The 17,317-nt window shown below is 46.0% G+C and overlaps 1 protein-coding gene across 1 annotated transcript in view; it reads right to left on the bottom strand.

Moving 5' to 3' along the window:
• Positions 1-956: 956 nt before the first annotated feature.
• Positions 957-17,317, bottom strand: part of GSS (glutathione synthetase) — a 16,870-nt gene continuing 509 nt past the window's right edge. The window contains exons 2-13 of the mRNA XM_074970342.1: positions 15,552-15,697; positions 13,314-13,459; positions 11,417-11,492; positions 10,536-10,675; positions 10,202-10,318; positions 9,419-9,499; positions 7,819-7,896; positions 4,913-4,979; positions 4,048-4,242; positions 3,623-3,704; positions 2,651-2,840; positions 957-1,255 (exon numbers count right to left, since the gene is read on the bottom strand). Coding sequence (XP_074826443.1) covers positions 1,132-1,255; positions 2,651-2,840; positions 3,623-3,704; positions 4,048-4,242; positions 4,913-4,979; positions 7,819-7,896; positions 9,419-9,499; positions 10,202-10,318; positions 10,536-10,675; positions 11,417-11,492; positions 13,314-13,459; positions 15,552-15,689 — 1,434 coding nt within the window. The 5' untranslated portion in view covers positions 15,690-15,697 and the 3' untranslated portion in view covers positions 957-1,131. The remainder of the gene's footprint in view (positions 1,256-2,650; positions 2,841-3,622; positions 3,705-4,047; positions 4,243-4,912; positions 4,980-7,818; positions 7,897-9,418; positions 9,500-10,201; positions 10,319-10,535; positions 10,676-11,416; positions 11,493-13,313; positions 13,460-15,551; positions 15,698-17,317) is intronic.

Genomic DNA, 17,317 nt, shown 5'->3' with positions numbered 1-17,317 from the left:
CCACTGACAAGGGCTCAGCTCAGTCAGCAGCAGGATTTTCTGTTGCCCCCTCCTATGATTTCTCCTTTTATATATTGATACAAACAAGTTACGTATTACACTCCTGGCATGATTGGTTACCAACCCTACACCTTGTTTGTGCTGGTTTGAACAAGACATCTCCATCCATCATTCCAGCCTTCTATCTGTGTCCTACCTGGGGTTGGTGTGTTTCTGTACACTCTCCTAGGATTGTGTTTGTTCCATAACTCTGTTGTGATGTACCTGTACCAGCCTTCTGGAATGTGCTTACGTTAATACCCTGTACCTAAAACTTCTTCGGACTGCCTGGGCTTTAGCAATGCTAGCTATGCGTATGCCTCATGCGTGTACCAGACAGCGAACCTGTAAGCAAGCAGCTGCTTTTTGATAGTCTGACTTTTGCTCATAGCTTTTTTTTTTTGCTGACTTTGGTTCAGGCCTCGCTCCAGGCTCTCTCTACACTACAGAGGCTAGCAGCATTAGGGTGGGAAGCCCTTAACTAAATCCATCAACCCTCATTTCTGTTCTCCATCTTCCTTTCCTCTGGCCCAGAAAGCAAATGCCCTCATAGGTAGCAACTAAATGAGAAGCAGAAAATGGGGAAGGCACATTTAACCCTCTGGGATCAGGCACTTAAGGAGAGACTGGGCAGCTGTAGTGTCTTGAACAGGGTACATATGGAAATCCCAACTCCTAGTTACAAGGAGTTCTGAACAATAGGTTGGCCTCATTCCTGAGAAAGCAGCTGCATTCAGGACAATTCAGAGTGTTACATTCACATCTGGCTGCCTGGAGCAGAGGTGGTGATGGGTCTGTGGATTAGCTTGTGTGAAATTATCAATAAGGCAAAAAGATCAGATGAGAACCCAAGACTTTCTGAGGGAAGAATTAAAAAGGAAAGACTTGGGGGGGGGGGGGGGGGGTAGCACAAAAGTATTTGGTACAAGTGTGATTGCACGTGCCCTCCCCGTGATCACTGTGCTAGGAGGGGGAAATGTCCCTGTGGTCCTGCTTACAGAAATTTATCAAGACACTGAAGTTATCAAACCCTAAAGGAAATCACAGCTCTTCTGGCAGCAGTTAGGGCAACAGATGTGGGAGGTATCCTCTTCATATCACATAGGGAGTATCCAGCACAGCCACCCCAGCTGCCACCCCGCCATCTGCATGCTCAACTGCCTTGGTTCGCAAGAGGTGACCGACGTGCTTATTCACCACAATGTCCTTTCCCTGCCTGCAATGAAAGATTACAGTGAGCAGCTGCAAAATTTAAAGCTTTATTCAATGTCTGGCATTTCTACTGATCCTAGATCTGGAGAATTCTAGCCTGGTCCCCCTCTGCCACAGCCCTGGGCAATAGGACATGCGTAAAACACTTTGGGCCTAATGGTAAGGCTTTTCTGTTGAGAACAGATTTGTATTACTGTAGCACCTAGGAGCTGTAGTCCTGGGCCAGGATTCCACTGCACTAGGCAAAGCACAAAGACAGACCCTGCCCCAAAAAGATTAGATGTGAGCCTGTTTCAGGAGGAGTACATCTACCAAGGAAACAATGCAATAATAGCACCTTCACAACCATAATCCCTAGGTCACAGCACAAGAAAGAGCTATATTGGCAAATTAAATTCAGGAAATTCATTAGACTTTGTGCCTTCAACACATGACAGGGAAATGAGAGGCAACTGGGCCTGCCTAAGATTAGAGCAGGCTGGCTGCAAGAGAGGGGGGAAAGAAAAAAAAAAATTTTCAAGTTAAAATAGTTGTAAAACTAAGGAATTTCCTATGGCATTAGCTCCATTTTTCAATTTTAAAAAAAATTTCTCTTGCCCTAGGTATGTTGACTACTGTTTGCATTGGGCTTGTACATAGGCTAGTCAATTTCTCATCAATTGCACTTTAGTTCTTTCTCCCTAGCATATCCAGTGTTGGGCTGTAAGTGCTGCTGAGGAGAATGTTTGTCTTCAAAACTGTATACAATCGGTTCCTATTCTGAAATCATGGCAACATTTCTAGGGGCCCTGGAGGGGTTGGGTTTGTCCATACACAAAAAGGGGAGAGTCAAAGCATCAGCTGACATAGTATCAAAATACATAGTACAGGGAAAACTGTACGGTAAGCAGTATTGCTCAGCTGCATAGTCCATTCAGTGAAAACCTCTGGCCTGGAATGTATTTGAGGCTGCTGCACAACTCAGCACCAGAGAGCACAGAGAGACCTGCCAATATTAATCTTTTTCTCTGTGGCCCCTGGCTTATGAAATTCCTGCAGGGCCTAAGATCCTGAAGATGACACCCTTGGAAATCAAGTTTCTAATCCTTTTTACTTCAGGCAGCTTATGTTCCAGTCTGCTGGCATGAATTCTAATTGTATTTTAAACTGGTATAATCTGGCACTAGCTGGGAATGCAAGTGTGCCACAGTTTGGTGCCTGTGTGACATGCACAGAAAGCTATTGACAGAGGTGATGTTGGAAGAGCTGCATTTCTGTTATGCACTCATTTCCGCACACTTGTCTGGCTGGTGCTGCTGCACTGTAATGCCTGCTGCTCAGAACTGTTTTAATTTACCAAAGCTGAGTGGATGGCCGAGATCGGGACATGGCAATATTGCAAAGAAAGCCAACTTCTCACCTGATGTAGACACCAAAAAACCCCAACTCGGAGATACATTCTGATATTTTCAGGGGACTGTGAGCCCTGAGCAAGTAATTCATTGATGTCTGAGGTGTGATCTTATCCATTAGGATATAGGAGGACCTCTCAGGGCTGTCTTTAATCTTCTCCAGAAGTTGCTTGAGCTCTTCCCCATAGAGATTGTTCCCTGGTAACATACAATCATACATTTCAACAAATCCCCGCAACAGAAGCCATTGGATCCAGTTGCATTAGATGGCCCTGAAGAAACTGCAAATGGTGCAAATGTGAACATCCACCCATTAAGCAACAAGGATGGATGCAATCACCACCCCCCGGAGACGGCACTGGCTCTCCATGGAATTCTAGATTCAATACTATGGGCCTGGTTTCCACTAGTCTGGATCCTGGGATCCCCTCAGTGATCACCAACCCCAACAACTGCAATCATAAGCACTATCAATGGGTGGGGGTGGGGAGCGTACAGGGGCTGGCCCACGGTTGCAGAACAGCCTGCAGGTTTGAAAGACAGGTTAAAAAAGACAAATCTCTCTATGAACAAGAGGCAGGAAAGAAGGAAAACCAAAGCTGACCAGTCAACACAGGATGCTGGAAGAGATGAAGATGCTTGTACTAATTGGGCAGAGACAGAAGGAAGAGGGCATAAGATAAAGTAAACTTGCTGGGTGAGATTTTGTGCTGTGCCTCCAAGAGATGCAACACAAAACTCAAAGAGGGGGAGTGAAGATGGCTTTAAGCCACTTTTATGTCCTAATGCCACAGCTGGTAAGAGGAAAGCCGAAGTATTACATACACCAAATATGGCGTTATAAGGCACCTTGCTTGTTCCAGGTATCTTACTAACACTGCAATGAAAATACAGAACAAATATCCTAGAGAAGTGCAAAGGCCTGATCCTCCAGCCAGGCTGCTGGGCTCTGTAGCTCACAAATCAAGGAAGCTGAATACCTCCGCCTTCCCGCTGAGGCTTTAGCACATATCGTTCCGGATCAGCAATGGCCATTGCAACCATCTTAGCACCTTCTTCGCCCTAGAGGGAGACAGAAATAGCAACAGCAAAATCCCAGCAGTATTCCTGTCCCTGTTTCTATCTCCAGAACAGCTGGCTATTTGTTCTACTCCAAAACTGAGCAGAAATACCACACCCCGCACAGCAAGTTCACTGAAGAGGCCAGAAAAACACAAAACAAAAAACAACTTGAAGTCTTAAATTTGACACTGTTTAAGAGAGGGTTTTTTAAATGCATTTTTCACTATTCTCCTACTGTGCTATAGTTTTTAACTAAAAGGTCACACAATCAAATCAAAGCAGGTGTGAACTAGGTAGGAGACAGAAGTGTTGCTTTATGCACCACATAAATGAGACTACTTACCATATCCAGGGAATAGAGGCCAGTAAATGTCGCTCTTATCCGAGCAACCGCCTCAGCCCGGCTGGGCAGTAATCTCTCCATGACTCCTGGCTGGCTCAATTCCTGCTGAACTTTTTTGGTCCCAGCAAGTTGGGTAGCAATGTCAGGACACTTAACTGCTTTGGACCTTTCAATCAACAACCGTGCCTCCCAGTTCTAAGAGGGAGATATAGCAAGAGTCACTTGAATGAATTTAGGTTCCCTGACCCCCACATGTATTCCACTTCCTATAGTTAAACATTCTCATGCAGCCCCAGCGGGCAGGAAAGGAGCACACAGAAGGCATGCAGACCCGAATCCATATGGGTCCTTTCCTACTGCTGGAAGAAGCACTAGCAAATGATTAGTAGGTCAGCCTGGATATTCTTCATTGGATTGGCTCAGACAGACAGCTCAGCACTGGTGGTGATTCTACGCTCTGGTGCTAGTCTGGAAGTACCTTATTGCCTAAAGCCTTTTAAACAAGGATAAAAATCCACTTCAGACATGTACTTTTCCAACATGGTCCCAATGCAATACTTCAGGTCAGACATTACCTCTAGTCAGAGGGTTAGCCCTATACATTACCAGTGAATGTGTCCCCTTCAGCTTAGTAAAAGCACTGAACTGACAACAATGTGCAGCAGAAAATTGTTTTGAGAAGAAATCTGTTCATACGTCCCAGATATTCCCCAAACCAGCACTATCCGAATGCCAGGGGTGCACTGAAGAAGCTCAGATAATTAAGGGATTTCCAAGGTAATTTACAGACTTGAGGGACGAATGACCCCGTTCAGGGTAACTGCACTTGGTGTTTGCTTTTTAAATAAAAGCAGTCAGTACCCACCTGTTTGTTATAGTTCTCTGGCATGTAACCTTCTCTGTAATACACCACCGCAACCTCTTGGCCTTCCCTAGAATAAAGACCATCATATCAATCCATCCTCCTCTAGCCCTCAGGCTGTAATAGGGATGGCTCTCCCTCCATGTCCTGAAAGCGAACATCTGTGAAGAACAATGCACGTATAGACAGCTCTGTGGGTAATGATTAGCTAGTGGGGCAAGCAATTGATGATGGAGCCAGCTGTGTATGGCACGCATGCAAGGCTTTTCACAGAAGAGTAGCTAGAAGCCTCTGGTTATGCATCAGAAGATCAACAATTTGAGAAATGGAGCATTCAGAACATACGAACAATCAGACACGAACTCCTTCGAGAGCAACAGTTATCCAGCTTTTTAAAGCACCTCCCGTCCCAGTGCACAGACCATCTCCCCTCCTATTTGTTGTTGCGTAACATCCCTGTGGCAACTACAGCAATTGCTTCTATGGAGAAGTGACTGTAGGAAAGTTCTGATATATTTTTAACTACATTTAATAACATCAATCTTCTGCTCTTGGTCACAGTAAAAGCTAATCACATTTTGGGTGAAATCTTGGCTCTGTTGAAAGTAATGACAAACTCCCATTGACTTCAGTGGGGCCAAGATTTCATCCACTGTCTCCTTGACATCTCCTCACACCCTTGCCAGTGCTCTTCTGCTACTGGTCCCCTTCTCAGCTCTCCTGCACATACTTCCCTTCTCTAGTGAAAATTCATAAATTTTAAAAACCAGAATCGACCGTTATACTGACCTCCTGTATAAGATGGTATGATGGGATAACATGATTTTCGTAATTAATTGATCTTTAAATATTCATGGTAAATAGGCCCAACGGCCTGTGATGGGATGTTAGATGGGGTGGGATCTGAGTTACTACAGAAAATTCTTTCCTGGGTGTCTGGCTGGTGAACCTTGCCCATATGCTCAGGGTTTAGCTGATTGCCATATTTGGGGTCGGGAAGGAATTTTCCTCCAGGGCAGACTGGAAGAGGCCCTGGAGGTTTTTTGCCTCTCTCTGTAGCATGGGGCACGGGTCACTTGCTGGAGGATTCTCTGCTCCTTGAAGTCTTTAAACCACGATTAGAGGACTCCAATAGCTCAGATGTGAGTGAGAGGTTTTTCGCAGGAGTGGGTGGGTGAGATTCTGTGGGCTGCATTGTGCAGAAGGTCAGACTAGATGATCATAATGGTCCCTTCTGACCTTAGTATCTAAGAATCTATGAATTCAGGCCAAAGAACCTCACCCCGCAAACTCTGCATCAAGCCCAAATGCCTCACCAACTGCCTTGTCCTCCTCTCCCTCCAATCCCCCTGGATATACTGTCTGGTTTTCTTCTCTCCAGGACAATCCTCTCCCACCAGTGGCTCTGGTCCCTCTCCAGCAACATCTGGCTCCTCCAGTATGTTGATAGCTCTGGTCTATCTGCTGCTCTACAGAAGTGGTCCAGGGTAGATGCATCAAGACTGTCCTCTGTTTCTATGGACACCCAGATTTTTCTTTGCAACGAAGAGCCTGGATGCGACACCACCAGCTGGAAGAAGGACCTGCAGAGCACCAGCTAACACTCCATAGACCACAGTTTGAGAACCACTGTCCTAAAATATTGAAGTTGTTCTTCACAAATCACTGGAAGAGCAGTTTGCCCTAGATTTGCCATTAAGTCTGAGATATGAACAACAACTCTGATATCTTGATAATGCAGGTGATCTTAGTATATCCACTCTCAAGTTCAGCATCTACCACAAGACCAAGCTCTGGCTTCACCAACTCTGTACATGATCAGTGAGTAACAGCTGGAGAAGTTAATTATATACCATGTATGATTTAAAGGGATTCAGTCAGTAAGAAAGGAGGAATTCCTGGAGGAAACGTACACATTGTTTGATATGATATCTCTGATTAAAAAGTTGGGGGTATGGGACACACACACACACACACACACACCACCGTAGAAACATCAAATGTGGAACTGGAGAGAAATGAATGTAGCCACATAGCTAAACTTTGGGACATGACTTGCCCCTTTTATGGTTGGACAGCGTCACGCACACTGAGGACCTCCCCAAAACAAATGATAATAAGTACCATATTTGGATTTTGTGAATGTCACACTATAGTTTCAACAGTCTGACCTGTGTCAGGAGTCCAGGAGACTGAAGAGCAGAAATAGTGAGACTTTCTCCAACTAATGAATAAGATTGAGGTTACAACAACTGAGAAGAGTAAGGGAACAGTGCTTCCTATGGTGGCACTAATAACCATGCAATAAAGTTCTCCCAGTAAATGTACGTTCCCATGAGCAATGTGTCACACTGCCAGTAAGCAGAAGAGTGCTCTTTGGGGCACCCTCTAGGACAGTGTTTCTCAACGACTGGTCCGTGGACTGGTGCCGGTCCCCAAGATCTCCCTGACACACTTTAAGAAGGCAGTAAAGCCAGTGCCTGGTACCAAAAAGCTTGAGAAACACTGCTCTGTAACAGCTACGCTGTTTTTATACACACACACGAACGAAACATGCCATCCTGCCAGGTCCTCAGGGCTGTGGTTCAGAAGAGGAAATTTATGCCTCCATATAAAAAAACAAAAACAAAAAACAACAACCCAGAAACGTTTCTAAAACTATTTCAGTTCCAGTGAATCCAGGAAAAGCAAGCTCTGGATTTCTTATTGAAGAGGATAAAAATGTTAAACCTACTAAATCTCAAAAGAGGGATATGCCACCAATTTGGATTGAAAGTTGCCATATACTGAGTGTGATGTGAAAAGAATGTCTCAGACCCACCTCTGCCAATCTGGGGTCACACATCTGTGTCTAATGCCTGTTTAAGGACACAGCAGAATGCTGTGGCAGGGCCTCGGCAAGTACTTACATGTACAGTCTCCTGTCATTATCTAACGATGCCTTTTTAAACACATCTTCAAACCGTCTCCGGATCACCCGGATATTCCTTTGAGAGAGGAGTGACAGTCATTGAACTTGGCAAAGAGACAGATATCTGCAAGTGAAATCACAAGTGGAATTTACATCCCCAATGGCTTTAGAGCCCTAGAGGAAAAGGGTAAGGCTTGCTGGCTTCTCTTCCCTTTTTCCAAGGTAATTTAACTAACAGATTTTCCTCAGCACCCAGAGCTCTTAAATACTGGCGAGGAGCCAAGGTAATGAAATTAAAAAGGTCTATGTGGCTGGCCCATAATCAAGTGTCCCCTTTCCATCAAGGAGATTGTCCCCATCACTCCTGCCCATCGTATTAATATACATAGCACAAAATAGATCAAAAAGCAGAAAGATACATCCCTAGGTTTTCATACCACTGTAACTGGACTAGGATCCTTTAAGAAGTCACTATAAGGATAGAGAATTGTGATGGTCTTAGGTCATAATTTAGATTTGAAGGGGGGGAGGGGTTGAGGGTATAAGGGGAAGTGAGGTGGTGTAGAACCAAGCCTATTATGAACAGAAATATTCCCCTGCACTGTTGTGACCCCCAAATACAATAGCATTGCTCTAATACAGGAGGACCACCAGAAAGTACCAGTTTTATTCTTTGCTCATAGTCTACGACAGGGGCTGGCAAACTTTTTGACCCAAGGGCCACATCTGGGTGGGGAAATTGCATGCAGTGCCATGAATGTAGGGCTGGGGCAGGGGGTTGGGTTGCGAGAGGGACTGCAGGGTGTGGGAGGGGGTGAGGTGTACAAGGGGGCTCAGGGCAGGGGGTTGGGGTGCAGGAGGCGTGCGGAGTATACAAGGGGGGCTCAGGGCGGGGGGCTGGGGTGCAGGAGGGGTGTGAGGTGCAGCAAGGGGCTTGGGGTAGGGGTGTGGGCTCTGGCCCGGCCTACCTGGAGCGGCTCTGGGGTTGCAGTGATGCGCACCAAGGCCAGGGCAGGCTCCCTGCCTGCCTGCCCGCCCTTGCCCTGTGCCGCCATGAGAAGTGGCCAGCACCACATCCCTGCTGCATCTGGGGCAGAGGGCTCCTCGCATTGCCCTTGCCTGTGGGTACCTTCCCCGAAGCTCCCATTGGCTGGGAACGGGACCTGCCAATGGGAGCTTCAGGGGAGGTACCCACAGGCAAGGGCAATGCGCGGAGCCCTCTGATCCCCCTCCCCCAGGGGCCACAGGGACATGGTGCTGGCCGCTTCTGGGAGCGCCACAGGGGTGGCAATCCCGCAGGCCGGATCCAAAGCCCTGAGGGGCTGGATCTGGCCCAGGGGCTGTAGTTTGTCCACCCCGGTCTAAGAGCATGTCTACTGCCCAAACTGAAATGCTAAGTAACCCTAACACAAGTGGTTAAAAGCACATTGGATTTTAAAAGCACACTGGATTTTAAATGCTCAATTTTAATAATCTAAGATAATACTAGAAAGACATGCAAGGTTTTTTTGTTTGTTTTTTAAAATGAGTTATGTGATCTGGGTCCTTGTAAAGTGGGATTAAACAAATTATTTCATCCTAAAACGTTAAACAGTTACCTGGTCCACAGCTCATTTTCTATGCAGCGTTGGTCAAAAATATTCCTTTCAGTGTCTGCAACCAGGAACACCACCACAGCCCTGAAACATACACCCCAAGAACTGCATCAGAGCCTGAAACACACCCCACACAGAACTATGGACCTCTAGCTAAACATTTCATCTTTTAAATTCACTTTGGTGGTGTGTGTTGCTTGCACGGCTTTCCAACTGATGTTCTTTGCTAGTTCCTAGTCCACTGCTAAAAGGCAGTGCCAGGTGCCGTGTTCTTACTGAAAAGCAGCTCTGGGCAGGAGCACAAGGGGAAGAAATAGGAGGATTCAAGAATGGCTACAAAAAGTCTTCTAGCAGTACAAGTCTTTCATGCCTTTTAGGGAGTACCTGTGGGCAGCTGGATACTGTGTAATTTTAAAGAAAACAGTGTATGGCCGACCCAGTAACTTTGTACTCTGTTTCAGAGTAGCAGCCGTGTTAGTCTGTATTCGCAAAAAGAAAAGGAGTACTTGTGGCACCTTAGAGACTAACATCTGATGAAGTGAGCTGTAGCTCACGAAAGCTTATGCTCCAATAAATTTGTTAGTCTCTAAGGTGCCACAAGTACTCCTTTTCTTTTTGTGCTCTGAAGAACAGAGATCCTCCTTCTCTGGGATGGTAGGGGAATAAGAGCACTACAGAGTTAAACGAAGTGTTGTATGTATTAAATAGATCCCTTTTAAAAGGTGCAGTTCGAGAAATAAATGTGTACTCATCCTGACATCTTCCCACAGGCTACTCCTCCCTTACCTGGCTGAGCCATAGAGTTCCCAAGCTTTCGCAATGCCCAAGGCAATCCCTTGGCATGGATTATTGTCCAGTAACTTCGAAGCTTCCTTGGACTTACCCAAAACATTCAATATGTGCCTGTGATATAAGAGAAATAACAAAATCACATGATGATCCCAGCTGACCTAGGATTTGTAAAACAGAAGTTTAGAGAGTTTGTGGATATTAAGAGGTTATGACAGGGTGACAGCACAAGACACACAGAGCATGCAGACTGATGGTTTGCTGAAACCTCCTCACTGGCTAAGCAATGAAGTATCCGGGACTGGCCTTTGTTTCAAAGGGTTTCCCTTACCGATGCACAGCAGTGGTTCTCGAAGTAAGGCCTCCGAAGCTGGCAGCAATGGTGTTTATTTCGATTTGCTTCAGTGCTGGAGTGCCATCTGCACCATGGTCAACCATATAATCTGAGCGATTTATTCCTAAGAACACTGACTGAACGAGAGGGAAAATAAAATGCAAAATATAGCACACGGCCATTCCGCCACATCTCTGACCAGCATAGTGAGGCACCTCATTTGCCACTTTGACAAATTCACTTAAAAACCCCTTTTTTTAGAGCTGCAGCCAGCAATCTTCACTCTGGTAAAGTAACCACTGGTGTCAAATAGTTTTGGCAGAGTAAAGACTGTCGGTTGGGTCCTTAGCTTATTTCCTGCATTTATTTGGACAGACATCATATGAAACCCTTATCATTTCCCTCTTTCATATACATCTCATGGCAAGAAAAGGTAACTGATGTAACTGTGCTACAAAAGAAATTTAACAGCACAGGAAAGCCCTTAAGTGCTACTTCTGACCCAGCTACATTGAACTGGAACTCAGCAAAATGCTCTTTTGAGACTTTCAGAAGACAACATTAGAAGTATGTATAATCACAGTCCTCTTTCACACAAGGTTAGACTGCTCCCAGCAATACCCACCAAAAATACTTAGAGGCATGATTGCTGAACGGTCTCATAAAATGGGACAAGTTACTCAAGATACCATAATCTAGAGAGTAGCCCTATACATCCTCCTACTGACGGAACAATTCAAAAATCAACCTGTAGGAGAGATCTTTCAAATTACCAAAAAATCCCAAACTTCCATTATGAAAGAAAGGAGAGTGGCTGCTAATGGGGCGGTGGGAGGTAAGAGGAGGGAAGAAGGGGGAGACTACTTCCTGTGGGATACCTGAGCCAACCCTTCTTTCAGAACTTGCTTGTAGATTTTAAAGAGATGAGCTGTGAAGTTATCCACTTTGATGGTGCTAGAGAAAAAAAAAAAAAGTATACCAATCAGTTTACTTTGTTATAAGGGAGATAAATAAAGCCCTTACCTGAGGAAATCTATTATCTATTACATGGTGGAAGCTACAGGATACACTCCCCAGCACAATGCACAGGGCTGTGGTCAGACCATGCTCTTGAGCATTAGTAAGAGCTGCACAAGCTCAACCCTCACCTAGAGCATTTACAATGTACCCCTGTGCATAAGGCAAGAGTTTCAAGTGGTCAGATAACCCTTATCCACACACACAGCAATAGGGACCCTAATAAAAAGCTTCTCTGTGAAGAAGGTTCAGAGACTCATACAGTTAAAGGTCAGAAGGGACCGTCATGATCATCTAGTCAGTCGGACCTCCTGCATATCGCAGGCTACAGAACCTCACCCACCCACTCCGGTAATAGACCCCCTAACCTCTGGCTGAGTTACTGAAGTCCTCAAATCATAGTTTAAAGTCTTCTAGTTACAGAGAATCCACCATTTACACTAGTTTAAACCTGCATGCGACCCAGGCCCCATGCTGCAGAGGCTCTCCCTCCCATACTCTCCCTCTGCAGCTGCCAGTGTAAATCTCTGTGAAGGAAGAGAGAGAAGACAAACAGAAGATAGAAAAAAGCAGCAAAGATAAAGACCAAAAGTCTCTCCACTCCCACTGGGGTCTGGTATAATAATTCACAGTGCAAATTATGGGGGCCACCACCAAATTCATGTTTTGGTAGTTTACTGGCTGGCCATGCTGCCCATCACTGTACTCACCGCTGTATAACCCTTCTAGAAAGGGCCCTGGCACAAACTACATGTATGTTCTACTCCAAACAACTGGATTACTTACTAGCAATAAGTTGTTTACATAACACACTACCCTCACTTCCCCTGGCCAAGAGCCACAAGAATCCTGGGCCTGGCCACATAGCTACAGGTATCAGCAAATGTCCATTTAGACAGCCCTGCAGGTTAGATGGCACAACCTTTAGTCCCTTTCCTCCCCCCACAAGGGTCATAACAGATCAGTCATGTTGCCATAGTACAACAGCTCTTTGAACATACAAGGTGCACCCTCAGCTCCCCAGGATTACTGGACAGGTAGGGATAGCAACAGATGGAGCTGAAAGTCTGACAGAATTTTGGTCCAAAATTTGGGGGAAGGCCCAAGCATCTTGTCTTTGTGGAATATTTTATTACGTGGGCTGGCAATCAGAACCTGCAGCTCTCAGACCCTCCTGGCCATGTCAACAGCTGCCAGAAACAAAACCTTCAGCGAACAGCGGTACAGACAGCGAGATCCCAGTGGTTAACACTGAATTTAAGTCTCAAGCAGGCTCCCAGGTGGGAGGATAAAGTCTGTAAGACCATCTGAAGTGGAGCATATAGTGAGGCAAGAGAAGCCCTACCCATACCCCATTTTCCCATATAGATCTGTCATCTTTTGCAAGGCCCAAAGAGACCCAAAACCCTTACTGAAAACAGCTAAAAAATACTAAATTTAAATAAGAATGTAGAGTCTAATGCACCTAACTACTTATGAACTACTGGCAACCATTTTATGAAAACTAATGTGGTGGGGAAAAGGAGAGGTTAGTTCTGTGACCAGTCTGGCAGACAGAAAGTGTAACCTGCAGCAGAAGTTGTGTATTTATACCCTGTCTGTAACCTGAAGAACTTGAGGGACATCCATAAACTATCCGTAGAGATGACTGAGGGCAGCAACTCAAGAAGTAACAGCAAAAATGGACTAAGATTAAGAGTGATAGAACCTTTACATTTAAAATATTTGTTTAGTTAACATATACAGTACAATAAATACCTAGCAAGAGTGCGTTCCAGGAATTCCGCGTTCTGGCTAATAGCATCCACAAGTAGGTTAAAATCTTGCTGAACAGCATAGGCTTCTTCAAAGATGGTGCTTGGTACTACAGATGGGAGCAATGTAAAGGGAGCATAATTCACCACCTGCAGATAAGGGTCCAACAATGGAGAAGTCAGCCATTTTCCTCACACTTCCTTTTCCTAACAGACTGGGCTGAAACCCTCTGAAAGTGTGGCCCAGCCAGTTCCCATTTAAATGAGTCCCAATTTAAAACTGACATACTCTAGACTAGATCCTTACTTCATTTGTCCTTGAACAGACTTTCCCGCAGTACACCACAGGTTGCATTGCCTGAACTTTGGCATGTCTACTTTTGAGTGTTTCATTTTACAAAACTTAATATAATGGAATTTGAGTTGGGAGACCTCAGTAGCAACTCCATAGTTACAGCTGTGTTGAACTTTTCATTTAAAGGAGTATAATCTCTGTTTCCACCTTAATGATAGAATGTAGTCTCCAGATTTACCACAAGTACTGTTCAAAGAACGACTGAATTTTATAGTATATCCAGTTCTGAAATTTATCTCTGAGGGTCTCATTATTTTTGACTCACTTTGACTACTCAACTCCAGTCACTGCAAATTCCAGACTCGATACACCTCTTCACTGAGACCACATCCCAGGCATAAGCCACTTTGAAAACAGCAATTTTATACAGGACAAAAGTTATTCTCCTTGTTTGTCATAACCTTTTGTGCACGCCAAGAGAAGCCAACTCCTCTCTCAGAAGCCAATGTGTATGTCTGCTCTGCAACACTACCTCCCTACTCCTCAGCATCAAATCCTAGAATTCCCTAGGCCCCGGGGTGGACAAATTACAGCCCATGGGCCGGATCCAGCCCACCAGCCATTTTAATGTAGGGAGCGGGGTCTGGGGCTTGTCCCACTCCAGCCAGGGAGCAGGGGCAGGGGCTGCTCCGTGCGGGTCCCGGAAGCAGGAGCATGGGCCTCCTCTGGCTCTGATGCATAGAGGCATCCAGGGGGCTCTGCTCCGCACGCTGCCCCTGCCCCAAGCATCGCCCCCCGTGGCCAGGAATCACGACCAATGGGAGCTGCAGGGGTGTGCCTGCGGACGGGGCAGAGCGGGGCAGAGCTGCCCAGCCACACCTCCGCGTAGGAGCTGGAGGGGGGACATGTTGCTGCTTCCAGGAGCCGCTGGAGGTAAGCGCCACCCGGAGCCTCCACCTCAAGCCCCAACCCCAATTTTGTGAGCATTCATGGCCCGCCATACAATTTTTATACTCAGATGTGGCCCTCAGTCCAAAAAGTTTGCCCACCCCTGCCCTAGGCAGATGCTGATCTGAGAGAGACTGACTGGACAGCAGAGCCAGCATCAAAACACAAAGATACATGGCAGACACATACTCCACAGCATCACTGTCAGTCATCTCTACAGTCTTCCTGCAGCCTGCCCATGGAGATGCCAGGCAACTAGCCAGCCTTCAGCCAATACACAGTCCCTCTCTCTTACAGGCTGCTGGTGGACCTGATCAGGTCCACAAGCAGGATCCTGGTCTGACAGACCCTGCTTATAACACAAGAGTTCCCCTCTGGCAAGTTACAGTAGGTTCACCAAAGGGAGAAGTTGCCTCCCAAGCAGAGCTGGTATCCCTGTGAAGTCCAGGCCATTTAAGGTGACACAATCCTCTTCTCCTTGTTCACTTGTGGTGGTAGCTGAAGGTTCCTGAAAAGCAGAACCTCCCACTGACAAACTTCTTGGGATTTACCAGAGATGAGCTCTGCTCAGATATTGGGAGCACATTCATCACACCAGGACTGCCCCTGGGGAGAGTGAACACACAGCACTGACATCCACTGTTAAGCCACCACATCCAAACCTCATGTTTTCTCACGGACAAATAAAACAGATTTTCATAATGCAGGTAGATCTCTCAGTAGAATATCTTAGTCTGACCACAGCTGGTATTATGGAGTGTGGTGGAAGCTTACTCTGCTATTGTCTCAACTCTGGTTAGTCTCCTGTGGAGCTGTGCAGTTACTGCAAAATATTGCACATTTCATGACGACTCAATAAACAAGCCTCATCACCTGCAACCATCTCCCTCCCAAGAGCTTGTCCTGTGGGGCAGAAATCTTGCTGAGTCATTTGATCCTTTTCCAAGAATGCATTATTTCTATGTGAGAACACTGAGTAGTTAAATAAGCTGAGCTTACGTCGGATGAATTGGAATCCTCTTTGGTCCTCATCAGAACTCCTTCAAGCAATGCTGCATCCACAGCGATCGCAGCTACCTCTGGAATGAGCTGCTCATTGTGCAAAACATCTTCCCATAGGGCCAGGTGGGCAGTCATTTCAAATACTAAAGACAGAAGAGAAGTCACTCACAAGACGGGGAGGGAACAAAGTCCAGTGCTCTTTACCTGTACATGGCCTAACCCTTTTTTGCTTAGTAGGTGATGGTGGTGGGGTGTGAAAGTGGTTGTTTCGTTTTAAATCAGACCAGATGGAACTGCAATTTTCTCCTAGCTTTAGCAAGTTCCCTTCTGTATTGAATTCTGGTCTGGATAGCAGAGGTGATATACGCAGGGTTTGTTGAACAGGCTCTTAGCATAATATAGGCCTTAGTCAGCATTCCTTACTCAGGCAACACTCACACTAACTTCCCTGTGAGATTTGCCCAAGTGCCAAACAGGTCCTCAGGCCAGGCACTGTAACTATATTCCTGGGGCTTTTGAGCCAACTAATTGTTCTAATATCACCTATTAAACATAACAGATGCGTATTTAGAGGGAAAGGTATTGCCAGATATAGAAAAACTGTTTTTGTGGGGAGAAGTAGTAAAGCAGATACTCATGTTTTCATGACCCTTAGAAAACAGACTTAGCAGAGAGGTCAAGGACTAACCCAACTCTTTTATCTGCTCTACTGATTGGTACCTTGTTTGTGACCATCCAGAACATGGTTAGGACATAGCCACGCGGTTGGGAACTATACTCTTTTTACCATACTTGTGAACAGGGCTGTAACACAAGTATCAGGCTCTCACCAATTTGTAATTTCTATCATGATTGCCAAGCTGCATCTGTGTAACTTGCCCTCAGCTGCCAGAACAGTTTGGCAAAAGTACCTGAATGCACCAAGAACCACATTTTTGCACCACAGAGGTATGGTGGAGCAAGGAAATATCATGCAGTGTTGATGCACTGAAATATCTTAGTGCTGTAACTATATCAGATGAGCATGTCACCATTTCTAATTACAATGAATACAGTCCTACATGGTGCACAGAACTGGTCCTGCCAGGGCAGGGTTGAGGCCTACTGACGAGGCAGCACGTATGTGGGAAGCTTGCATCATCATTGCTCAGGTTGTACAATCTCTGCAGATAAACAGAGACCCCTCAGGGCACAGATCGCGGCTTCTTTACGTGCTGTACAAAGCATTGCTCACGTTTATTACAGCACTCTATAAATGTAACGGAAGTGTCAATAGAGCCTTTCAAGCCATATCGTCACCTGGAGAAGTGTCATGTTGGAAAGAGGACAAGCCTACAATCGCTATATAGACACCTGCTTTAGAAAGGAGTCAGTCATTTAACTGGTCAAGTTGAAACAGACATCGGTATTTAAGGTGTGTGCGTCTCAGCAAGGCACACAAAGCCCAATGAAGGGCTCTCGTGGGCCACAGGATACCGCACCCTGGGCTGTGTGCCATTTTGTTTATAAATCTAGTTGATAAACAATAAGCCATTTTAAATATACCAGTTAAGTTCGTGATCTATTCATCCAAATAAGCCAGTCCTACTGGAACAAAGGAGAAGCCCCCCCAGGGCAGCCGCCTGGAAGTAGCAGCCCGGCGCTTTGCACAGCCGGGCCCACCTTACCCCAGCGTCTGGCTTGCTCCGCTATCCCGCCCCCAGCGGGTCACGGCCCGTCCGGCCCCGCCTGACGCCGAGCGGGGCCCGGGGAGCGTGTGACCC

This window comes from Natator depressus, chromosome 13 (genome assembly GCF_965152275.1).
Source record: "Natator depressus isolate rNatDep1 chromosome 13, rNatDep2.hap1, whole genome shotgun sequence".
Taxonomy (NCBI): Eukaryota; Metazoa; Chordata; order Testudines; family Cheloniidae; genus Natator; species Natator depressus.
Note: the sequence above shows the minus strand (reverse complement) of the source record. Positions and strands in the feature narration are given on the sequence as shown.